The sequence below is a fragment of the Pygoscelis adeliae genome, unplaced genomic scaffold (assembly GCF_000699105.1).
Source record: "Pygoscelis adeliae isolate BGI_AS28 unplaced genomic scaffold, ASM69910v1 Scaffold10, whole genome shotgun sequence".
In the NCBI taxonomy this organism is placed as follows: Eukaryota; Metazoa; Chordata; class Aves; order Sphenisciformes; family Spheniscidae; genus Pygoscelis; species Pygoscelis adeliae.
Window position 1 is genome coordinate 4,312,594 of NW_008824053.1, and position 11,665 is coordinate 4,324,258.

Below are 11,665 nucleotides of genomic sequence, written 5' to 3' on the forward strand. Positions count from 1 at the left end.
AGCAGGAATCTCTCTAACCAGAATGACCAGCCATACTTCTCCCAGTTCTTTCTGTGTTATATTAACGCGATACTTATTTCTGTTGTTTTAATGCTACCCCAGAATTTTCATAATATGGAGTCATCACTTTGATGCTGTGTCGATACTGATTTTGGGTTTTCTTTCTTAAAATTCTCTTGCTATTGTCATAGCTCTTATGTCTTGAGTGATGGAAATAATGCTGTTCTAGTCGAGTGAGCATATGTGTACACATGCACACACATCCACATCATTATGTAAAACTGATGACAGTTGTCATGCATTACAGTAGTTTTGTGTCTAAGAATGGGTGAGCAGCAGGTGTTTTAGAGTAGTTCTTAGGAGAATTTGGGAAAAGTTTATCTGACTTTCTGTGTGCGTTGGTGGTAATTGAAAATGCAACAGTTCAGATTCCAGCAATGGCTTCTTTCTCTGTATTGATACAATGGAGGTGGTTATATCAAATAACAAAATTAAATATTCCAATATACTTATCATACGGGATTTGTACCCAGTATGTCTTGGTACTTTTTATAGTTAGCCAAAATGTAGTTGATACTGTAATTTCTCTACACGTGTAAGGTTTAATCAGCTGAAAACTAAACCTGATCTAAACATTTGAATTCTACATACTTTTTCTAAGAGAGTATTTAACAAGCTACTTGATAACGATTTTTCTAAAGACTGATCTGACCAAGAACAATGTTTTTGAATTTTAATGTTTGCATTTTGAAATGCAAAGAATACTTGTACTCTCAGAAGATCATATACTTGGTGCCTTTGAAAACAGAACAAAAAGGAAGCTCTTCAGGCATCTGGTAGCAAGTACTGTAACATCTATAACCAATGAAAAGTAGAAGGTAACATACCCTACCATACCATCCATAGAAGGAGAATAACAGGAGGTAGAATGACAGGTGGATTGGTGGTAGTTAATGAAATCATACTTAATCTTTTTCATTTGTTGCTTTTAGGCAAAATTGGGTGAACAAGGAAATCTTTCAGAACTGGTTAATCTCATCCTATCTTTTGCTGATGGAAACAAAGATGGTAGAGTTTCTTTGCCAGAGGCGAAATCTGCATGGGCACTTCTGCAGCTAGATGAGTTTCTGTTAATGGTGATCTTGCACGATAAAGAACATACTCCCAAGTTGATGGGGTTTTGTGGGGATCTCTATGTGACCGAAAGAGTTGAATATACCCCTCTCTATGGAATCAGCCTTCCATGGATTATAGAACTTTTCATTCCCTCTGGCTTCAGAAGAAACATGGACCAATGGTTTACTCCATCATGGCCAAGAAAGGCAAAAATAGCTATAGGGCTTTTAGAATTTGTGGAAGATATTTTCCATGGACCTTATGGAAACTTTCTTATGTGTGATACAAGTGCCAAAAACTTGGGATATAATGATAAATATGATTTGAAAATGATGGACATGAGAAAAATTGTGCCAGAAATGAATTTGAAGGAAATAATTAAAGATCGTCAGTGTGAAACGGATTTGGACTGTATTTATGGCACAGACTGTAGAACTCTATGTGACCAAAGCAAAATGAGATGTACCACGGAAGTAATTCAGCCAAACTTGGCAAAAGCCTGTCAGCTACTTAAAGACTATCTGCTTCGTGGTGCTCCTTCTGATATCCATGAAGAACTAGAAAAACAGCTGTACTTGTGTATTGCCCTTAAAGTCACAGCAAATCAGATGGAAATGGAGCATTCTTTAATACTCAATAACTTAAAAACTTTACTGTGGAAGAAAATTTCCCATACAAATGATTCTTAGCTTCTCCACCAGCAGAAGATAATATTGATGCCTGCCACTAAAGGTGGCCTACCACATTTGATAAAAACAATCATCTGCAGCATTTTTTAAAGACGTTTCTTTACTCAGATTTCATGAACGGCTCTTTAACTCTTGCCCTTCAGTCAGTACCTTATGACCGGGCTTCTCAAAGAACGAACATGGCACTGAATGATCGGGCAGAGGCCAGAAGCACTTCTGACATTCCAGCACTCTGTTATGGAAACAAAAACCCCGCATGCTTGACTGTTCCGTGCACTTTGTCAGCTCTTGAACAGGATGAAAGTATTCACTGTGCCACCACATCAACTGATGGAACATCTTACAATTCTGTGAAAATCATTGCTTACTTGTGAAATACCTGCAAAAGATTTTTGTCCCAAGTAGTTTTATGAAGAACCACCACTACTGCAAATAATGTGTCTGAGTCCAAGCTGCTGTTGTGAATAAACTGAACTGTGAAATTGAAGTTTACTAATACCTTGGCATGGCAGAATTTGCACATTAGTAATTTTTAAACTGTGGAAAATTAGAATTCTAGAACTGACAGGTTGTAATACGAGACTTAAATCAGATTCTGTTTACACCTTGTTACCTCATGCTTACATCTTGAATGTTTAAGTAGTTCAACACTTTTTAATTAAGTCCTTATACAGTGAACCATGTTGGGAGCCAAGAATTTTAGAATGTGTTATTTCTTAAAATCATGTATACAGTCTAGCAGCAATATCAACATCTGTTTCAAAAACTGTAATTACTGTACTTCAGTTGAAACCTTTAACCCAAATTAAGCTGTAGCAAATATTGAGAAGTAAGGAGTTTGTGGACTAAGCTATTTTATGAGAACTGAAGTCAACTAATTTTTAAAAATACTGATAGCAGAAACATCCTAACAGTTAAAGGAAGCTTGCATAGTATAGGAATCTGCTGTATGACATGTGAAACAAGTAATAGTTGTGGATAAAGCCTTGACTCCTTACTGTCCCTCCAAATTTAGCTACAGACTTGTACTTACTTCCTGCAGTAGTTCAAGAGGATTTATGTAAGCCAGAACTAGACCTGAACTGTAGGACAGAAGCTGGATGGTTCAGGATCATGGAATATTGCTTAAATGGGAGCCTGTAAGATAATAACAGCTAGGAATGAGGTGGAACATACATAAGTGAGCTGCAGCATGTTACTGTTTTCTAGTAGCATCTGTGCGTCATTGTTAAGTCTCAAGTCATGAGTAAATAAACAGCATCTGATCCTGGCACTCCACATGGCATGGCCACTGTACCACCTTTCAGCTGCACACCTGTTTCGCAGATTTACATCCACGTTCACAATTATGCAGAATTGGATGTCCATAAAACACCTTAATAATACCATGCTCAATACTTATCTGTTAATGTTTAATTTATAAATGCTTTAAGTAGGAAGTAGTTCAATCCTTAATGATTTTAATGGCAGTCATCCATACACTTCCAAATCCTGGCCCCTTAATTCGGTTTCAGCACAGGTAAGAAGGACAAGCTTTTATTTAAATATTTGAAAGGCTGCTAATTGCTTTAGGTATCCTGTGTTAAGTGCATTCCTTGAATGATTAAACTGAAGTACAGGAACAACATAAAGTCATTTCTCCATACGATATGTAACAGTATGCAGCTTGGGTTAAGAGTGTACTGTTTTGTAAACATCAGCTTTTTAGTTTAAGAATTACTATGCTAATGCTAATTATTGTCTCTAACTTGATAATGTCCTCCAAGAGCTAGTAAGTATTTGTAGCCAGCAATGCACTCAAATGTAAAGTGGTCATGTTCTTGGTAGAAAAATCTGACTGTACTTGCTCTAGGTTTTGGGCAGAGAAGATTACTGAATCCAAAATGATGTTGGGTATTTTAAACAACTGGAAAACATGTACAGAACCTTCTTTTTTATTGCTGTTGCATCAAGTTGGAACTTTCATTGGAAAAAAGAACCACTGCACTTGTTTACAATAAATCACAGGCCTCCTTTTCTCATTCAATAGCAGTACTTACCATCTATCAGTATCTTAAAGCAAAATATTCCTCTGCGTAGCCTTCTTGCCTTGTGTTTTAACTGCAAGCAACTTCTGTAAGTCTAATAGGAAAGTGCCTATTAAACTGAGATGTAAGGGATAGGGGCAAGTCAAGGCCTCTGTAACTAAGCATGTATATGCAACTTAAAAGTGAATTCTCTTATCACTAAATAATGCCAAGCATTATAGACAGTACCTGTTTCAGTAGCAGCCAGAGCTTGGAGCTGTGTGAGTGCAAGTGCTTACTTAGTTACTGGAGAAAACTTAAGTACATCAGTTAGACGTGTATTCCTGCATCAGCTACAGTTAACTCACAGTATGGAACATGTTGCCATTTGTGTTCCTGAAAGCCTAAGGCTGCCTTTCAGCAGAGGCTTTAGAACCTACCGTGACTACTGCTTTTTCCTTAAGCTACATACATATTCCCCCATAACGCTAAGTATGCTGAAAGAAAAATGGTGAAGGACATGTAAAGCCCTTTTTAAAAATTTAAAGTCTTTTTGTAGTTAGGAGCAACAAGTTCTTATATCTAGTATTTGATACTAGTCACACCAAGAAGTAATCAAATTGAGTTCCCCTTCTTACAGGAATAATTCTAAGGCAGCAGCCTTGGTTTTGAAGTCTGTCACCTCTCTTCTCCTCCGTGAAGGAGTTCAATTCATACAGTACTTTGAAGGGGGAAAAGAAGCTTAAGGCTACAGAATATCTGGATCATAAAAAGTATTCTGCATCTTTATAAGATATATTAATAAGCCAGTCTTACACAGTTGCTTAATCAATAAATTTATTGCCACTTTTTCCAAAGCTTCATAGAAAATTGTGGAAGTTGTCTTAACTATCAGCTGTGCGCTCCTGGGCCCTGAGAAAGCTAGCCTTCTTCTGAGCAACACGATCTTTCTTCTGGGCGAGGGACATCTTGGGACAGTTCCATCTGCAATGTAAGCACAGTGTATGATATATCCAAGGCAGAAATAAGCAAAAAGGTGGTCAAGAAAGCTGCAGCGCACCAGAACTGTGATTAAGAGCGCTATGCTAGAACATATTCCCACTTCTGTAACACGCTTTATTTCCTCATAATGATTTAAGGCTGTAGTTAGGGCACCACAAGAAGGCATGGTTAGACTGCAGCAGTTTAATTCCTCAAGAGGTAAGCTCAGTACTCTTTTGTAACTAGAACATAGACAGTATCAAGCCTGATGCAATAGCTGTGCCTTTATTTCTTTTCTCCCAGACCCCTGAAAAATCTAAATAGTTTAGTACTGACAAATTTGTCAGCCTGCCCTCTCCTGAAGAGAAGCAGCTTTCCCACTGAAAACACTTAAGACCTGAAGATACACACTTAAAGAGTTCCAGCTATTCAGGCCACAAGCATGTTCCACTTTTACTTTTTTTTTTTCAATATAGTTGAGGGCTCTTAAATTTTAGATTCCTACTGTGAAGTTATAGAGAAATGCTTGTATCTTAATCTGATCTAAAACACATGTGAGTTTTGACACAACTGCAATATGAATCACCTTACTTGTTTTAACATAACTAAAATATCTTCAACAGAGAAGTCACATTCATGTTAAAGAGGACAAGAGTTTTACCTCTTTTTCTTAACTTCTCTCTTGGGTTTCTTCTCATGGACTGGATTATCCCGTATAGCAGCATGGGCTTTTTTATACATTTCTTCCATCTTAAAAAAAAAAAATTGTTAAATTCTCCATAGTGGTCCAGTTGTAGGATCATATTAAAAATCCAAGACACCCTTACCTGAGCATGCACTAGAAACAGGTTTCATCACACCACAGCTTGTAATTTTGTGTGGTTGCCTTTAAAACACTTTCTTCATACAGATCACTGCCACAGCATACTGAAATTCCTACTATCGCTGTCATACAATTTAAATATCCAAATCCACAACTTAAGACACAAGATGGAGAAAGTAATTTTATCCTTATTTTAGTTAGGGAACCAAGGCCTACTTACAAGTACTTACAAGTCTCAAATACAGCCTAGCATCTTGCAGTTGAAATACTTTTTCCTCTGAAGCCTACTTTCAGTGACATAGCTTCCCTACATTTAAATTAAAAGGCAGTCTAGAAAGTTATTCTACGTCTGCCTAGAATAAAATACTTCATGTTTACTTATTAAAACAAAATTACTCCACACAAACTCTGTCACCAGATGAGTAATCTTACCACGTTTCAGACCCTACTCTAGTACACATTACAAAGTTGCTTAGTAAGAGGGAAAAAGTAGAAGTTATGAAAGCAGCTACAGATTAACAAGTCTTGCAAGAACCATGACGGTCTCTGCATCATCCCCAAGGATGCCGTAACAGAAATACATTAGCAGAGGCTACACCCAAACAGCAATTTCTGACAGCTCACATAGCAGGTCATTGTACTTGAGCAACTATTCTTCTAATGTATAAGATGGGAAAATGTGAGTGATCTGTCCAGTTACATAGATCAATAGCAGAAGGTACCAGAGGATCCCCATCTGTCTGCTGCTCTGTCCCAGAGACAACTATGGCTCCATAATGGCACCAATTTTAAGAATACCTTTGCTGGTGGTTAATTAAGACCACTAGACCCCCACTGTGAAAAGTTTTCTAGATGTATGAAGAGTAACTGTCTAGCTATTGACGTAAGCCCTGGACCCACTTCACTGCAATACAAGCTATAAATAGTTTGTTTAGTAAAATTGATGAAGTTGGCATTTATAACACATTACTTATTTTTTAGTAAAAACTAAGTTACAAGAAGTTAGCAATTAGTTAAGTTTCAAAAAAACACCCAAACCACAAAACCCCATAGCAATAAAGGGATAAAGAATGAAGTTAAGTTTTCCATAGCCTAAAAATGAGACATGAGAATGTTTGTTTCAAGCTTCAGGACCACTAATTGGGGAAACCAAGCAAGGACATTACAGGCAGCAAAACAAGCCATCTGAAAGGAGTTTAACACTTGAAAGCAGCACCTTGGTCATCTTACACATATTCTAGTGTTTTGTACAAAATACTCTAAAACTTAAAGTAGTACTAAAATAAGATGTATTACACGCTCTGTAGTTTCATGAAATGCTAGCTTCTACAACTACAGCTATTCTATATTCACCTGGGACCTAGAACTACCTATAGGGTCACACAAATCATAAAACAGATTTGACCTAAAGCGCATCCTCACAGTTGCAGCCACCACAGCTGCAGAAATGACAGGCTGTGGCGCAGGACTAGGAATGAGTGAGTAGCATGCATAGAAACTTTAAGTTGATTTCCATATCGGGGGGGGGGAAGCTAATTCTAGCTTAGAATGCAGTCCTGTAAGCTTAGATTTATAGGCAGAATGTTAAAGCTTCACAGCAGGAAAAAAGATCTCACTTTCAAAAGCTCTACAACATACTACAGAGCCCTTAATGAAGGAAAGAAGTATTTTCTTTGCATGGATAACATACAACATGAATCACATTATTTTACATATCAAGCTTATTTGCGTTACTAGAGAAGGCCCTATGCAAGACTTATCAGCATCTCTATTAATGCACAAGAGCCAGCCAGATAAATCTTACCCCATCAGGTGTTACGTTGTTCTTTATGTACTGGGAGAACTGTTTTTTGTAAGCATCTTCATCCTCCTCCATCAGGTAACGCATATAATCTGCAACATTCTGGCCCATGATATGCTTGCGGTGAACCTCTGCATTGAATTCTTTGCTTTCCGAGTCATAACCAGGGAAACGTTTGGTACTGTGAAACAGCAGTTACAGTCAGATTAAGACATACTGCCAAATCCTCTAATTCAGATGCTAGGTTCCACAAAGAAACGACTGATACATCAGATTCTCCTACAGATAACTGAGGGATAGGACCCTCTGATTAAAAATTAAGAGATACAGAAAATTAGGAAATGGAAGTTTTAAGTTCATCTCGGCTGCCATCAGTCCCGTCTTGAAACAGTGCAGTACATCATATACACACCATGGACCAACTACAGAGTGTTCAGTCATTGGGAACATCATCATATAGCAGCCAAGTCAGAAAAACTGGACAATTAGTCAAGAATGAATAGGACAGCATGGGAAAGGGCAGGAAAATACACAACAGATCTCAGATTCGCCCCCCCTCCGGCTGCTGCTAGCAGAAAGAAGCAGTCAACTGTAATATCAGTGTTCGGTAACACTGCCCAAAATCTTGATTCAGTCATTCATAGCCTACGACAGGAATTGTCAAAACTTCCACGTGGGAATTTCAAGTGCAGGTGGACTGCTCAGACCTACTGTTGTACTGACAACTGTAGCAAATGTCAATGGTTTTGTACCTGGTACGTACAGCTTTTCACAGTGAAATTAATACATACCCACAATTTGCTAAAGACTTAAACCAACAGCATAATAAAGGATATTTACTTAAGTGCATTCAATCACTTGATGATTTTAAGTAAAAGCAACAAGATGACTCTTTAGTTTCTAAAAATGTAATAGCATCTCTTGATAGTTGCAAGATTCCCAGCAGCACTATCCGAATTGCACTTGTGGATTAAAAAACAACCAATGAACCAACCAAAAAAAAACCCCACCCCAGAACCTAGGCTACATAATCATTACCAGGTTGTAACAAAATTATTTCAACATAAAGCGACGGTCTACTTAGACTGTCACATACAGAAGCATCTCAGGTTAATTCTAAAGGAATTCTTCCACACAGACTAGATTACCTATGAGGGATGGACAGACCACCATCCACGGCACCCTTCAGAGCACCAAAGACTTTGTTTCCAGTGGTAGTTCTGGCAAGACCTGCATCCAGGTAGCACGTGAAAGCACCAGGCTTTCCATCCACGCTTTCCACATTGTATTCATCACCCGTCACTTCAACTTGGCCTTCATAGATCTTATCAAGGCCAAATTTATTCAGAAGCTGTGGGAAAGGGAAAAAAAAACAAAAACAAAAAAAGGACTTCTGAAATTCTTTCCATTTATTGACAAAATGAAGAATCACCACCACCTTAACACGAGTGTCTTTACAAAAAATTACGCACCCCATACCAGTAACAAAGCTTTTAACAACCACCACGGTAAGCATGCCTGTTAAGTTTCAACCTTTTGTTCCAACAGGTGCACCAGTGAACTTAAGACTTATTCATGAGCTTGTATGGAAAATGGATGTATGGATGGATGCCGTTTACGTGTTTTCGGACTCTTAAAGGTACACTTCTTACATTTTTATCCTGACTCCCTCCCTCCACCAAACTTAAGTGCCGAGACTTAAAAGTGGGCTGCTGGAGTTGAAACTGCATGCTGTCATACATCTCACTGTGATTTGACAGTCACAAGAGGCCATCAAATCTATACGGTAAAGAGCAGAAGTTAATACTTAGAGAAGCCCACAGAGTCAGGTATCTATACTAACACACTACCGAAAGCGGGCTTTCCTTTCGTAAGAAAAACAGAGCAGCAACTTCCAGACAATCTGACAGGTACCTACCCTGCGTGCCAACAGCAGACCTGTACAGTATGCTGCTGCGTAATTGGTCAGGCCAACCTTCACGCCGTATTTTGGCAGCTCATGAGCGTAAGCAGCACAGACAATCATGTCACCTTCAATTCTGGCATAGGCAATCTGACAACAAAACAACTGTTAGTGTTCTCACAATAATTCTGGGCTCGATTTGTTGTTTATTTGAAATCTACTTAAGCCAACAGGAATTCTGTATAGAAATGTCCAGCAAACTGCCAACCTTTGCATTCAAGCTCAGTGGGTTATGTTTTTCTTTTTTTTTTTTTTTAAAGGCATAATTAACTCCTCAAGTACAGATGCAAAGAATTCAAATCCGTATTAGGCCAGAGAAAGCGTATGCCAGCGACACCTTTTATTTACCTCTCCACGTACATCAGAAGGCCAGGAAGCTGCCTACAAAAGCAATCTTTCAAAGAATCATTATAGCTGCGGATGGATTCCGTCCCACTTTCTGCATGTAATTCTCATATAACACAGCATGTAACGCACCTCAGAAAAACGCAAAAGCATCTGATACAGAGTTTGTGATAACATTGTTACTAACCTTATGGAATGATTTTATTAACGGGTCTGAGATTTTCATAATCTCAGGGGTCTCCTGTGAGACAGCAGTACTAGCAGATATGTTTCTACCGTTCCTTTCACATACCGAACCTTCTCCTTTTGACTCTCACACCTCCCTTCTACATCCAGAAGTCATCCCCTTTTTGCAGGATTCCTACATACTGGAGAGGCACTATCAGTCAGATGTAAGCACCTGCCACCACTGATTTTTGTTTTGAGTTTGAAGGATAAAGTAACCTCATCAAGGTCATATGGTTTCATCTGAACTGACTGTGAAAACAGCACTCTCCACTGTTCTCAACAGATAATTATTCTATGAAGAAAGAAACGACAGTTAAACTTTTCTAGCTTTTTTTTTTGAGCTTAATAACATGTATAGAACAAACATGCCTAAGTTTTTAACTTCAAAATTAGTCAAAACATTCTGAAAATGAAACAAGAAAGTGAATCACAGTGAGGAACTGCGTATGACGCAACACACAACTGCATACTTAATAAGCATGAAAAAATGCCCACTATTCTTATTTACCAGTCTCCTTCAGTCTCAGAGGAAAGCCATCATAAAGCCCCCCTTCTTCAGAGGATCCATATAACATCATGGGAAAAAAAAAACAACACCTCAAAAGAGAAGGCACCTTTAGACACAGTGCAACAGTCAGTGCAGGCTGACAGGTCACATAGTCAACTTTGTTGTCTTCAGTCAAGCAAAAAGACCCTCTTTTCAAGCACTTTAAAGACAGCAGGAAAACAAATAGAGAAATCTTCCCTCTCCCTAAAATCTTCTATTTACCTCAGCATCGTTAAAACAGTACAATCTTATATTACGAATAACCTTGCTGAAGAATGCTGACGCTAGTAAAACTTATTTTGTATCACTAATACGGTTTATTACTGAAGTTGCGTCAACGTTAAAGATTGTTCTCCTCTAAGAAACTATTTTACAATATAAAACCTCCTCAGGTCAAGCCTAACAAAACCCAGCTGCTTCAACCATCCCCCTTTCAGTTTACTTCACTCTGGGAAGGCTGGCAGGTAAGTAGCAAGCACCACAGACCTTACCTGGCAAATGATGTCTCTGTTGGTAACACGCACAATCATCCTGTACTTAGGCGTGTTGTACTTATTTTTATCTTGAATTACCAAACGTTTACGGGCATAATAATCAGTTTTTCCCTCTGAAAAACAACAGTTATAGTGTGGAAAACACGTGTGAAAAAAGTTGGAATATTCATCAATGACAATTATATGTTACAGGGAATTCGACAGTACCTCTCCTTCTCCTGAATTTCACTTGGTATCTCTTGAAGTACGCCTTATTCTTGACAACTTTCACAAACCCCTTGAATAAGAAATATAACTAGATGTTATTAACATATAACCACGTAAGCCAAGACCGCTCTTAACTAAATTAAACCTGCTATGAATAAGACCGCAGCGAAATCAGGAATAGGATAACATGCTTACTTACACACCTAGGTTAAAAACGCATTGTAAAAGTAAAATGGAAAAAACCAAACCCATCCAACCCCCAGAATTTCTGTCCTTCCCACGGGAATTAACGCACGCTTCTCCCCATAATTTCGTAGAGTTTCAGGAGAAAACCAGGAATCGTAGTTGTCAACCGGACGCCTGTCTGCACGGCCCGAAGCACTAACCCTGCTCACTTCCAGCCGCTCCTCCCCCCCGCCTGATCTGCCTCTTGCGCCTTCCGCCACGGAACCGGCTTCCCCCCCA

At 38.6% G+C, this 11,665-nt stretch overlaps 2 protein-coding genes across 2 annotated transcripts in view; one reads left to right on the forward strand and one right to left on the reverse strand.

The window, feature by feature from the left end:
- Positions 1-3,825, forward strand: part of FAM69A (family with sequence similarity 69, member A) — a 5,630-nt gene extending 1,805 nt beyond the window's left edge. The window contains exon 4 of the mRNA XM_009333777.1: positions 993-3,825. Coding sequence (XP_009332052.1) covers positions 993-1,805 — 813 coding nt within the window. The 3' untranslated portion in view covers positions 1,806-3,825. The remainder of the gene's footprint in view (positions 1-992) is intronic.
- Positions 3,826-4,631: 806 nt separating this feature from the next.
- The window catches only part of RPL5 (ribosomal protein L5), a 21,163-nt gene continuing 14,129 nt past the window's right edge, over positions 4,632-11,665 (reverse strand). Inside the window, exons 6-13 of the mRNA XM_009333875.1 lie at positions 11,449-11,654; positions 11,201-11,288; positions 10,991-11,106; positions 9,335-9,469; positions 8,565-8,767; positions 7,420-7,597; positions 5,454-5,542; positions 4,632-4,795 (exon numbers count right to left, since the gene is read on the reverse strand). Of these exons, the coding sequence (XP_009332150.1) occupies positions 4,696-4,795; positions 5,454-5,542; positions 7,420-7,597; positions 8,565-8,767; positions 9,335-9,469; positions 10,991-11,106; positions 11,201-11,288; positions 11,449-11,654 (1,115 nt within the window). The 3' untranslated portion in view covers positions 4,632-4,695. The remainder of the gene's footprint in view (positions 4,796-5,453; positions 5,543-7,419; positions 7,598-8,564; positions 8,768-9,334; positions 9,470-10,990; positions 11,107-11,200; positions 11,289-11,448; positions 11,655-11,665) is intronic.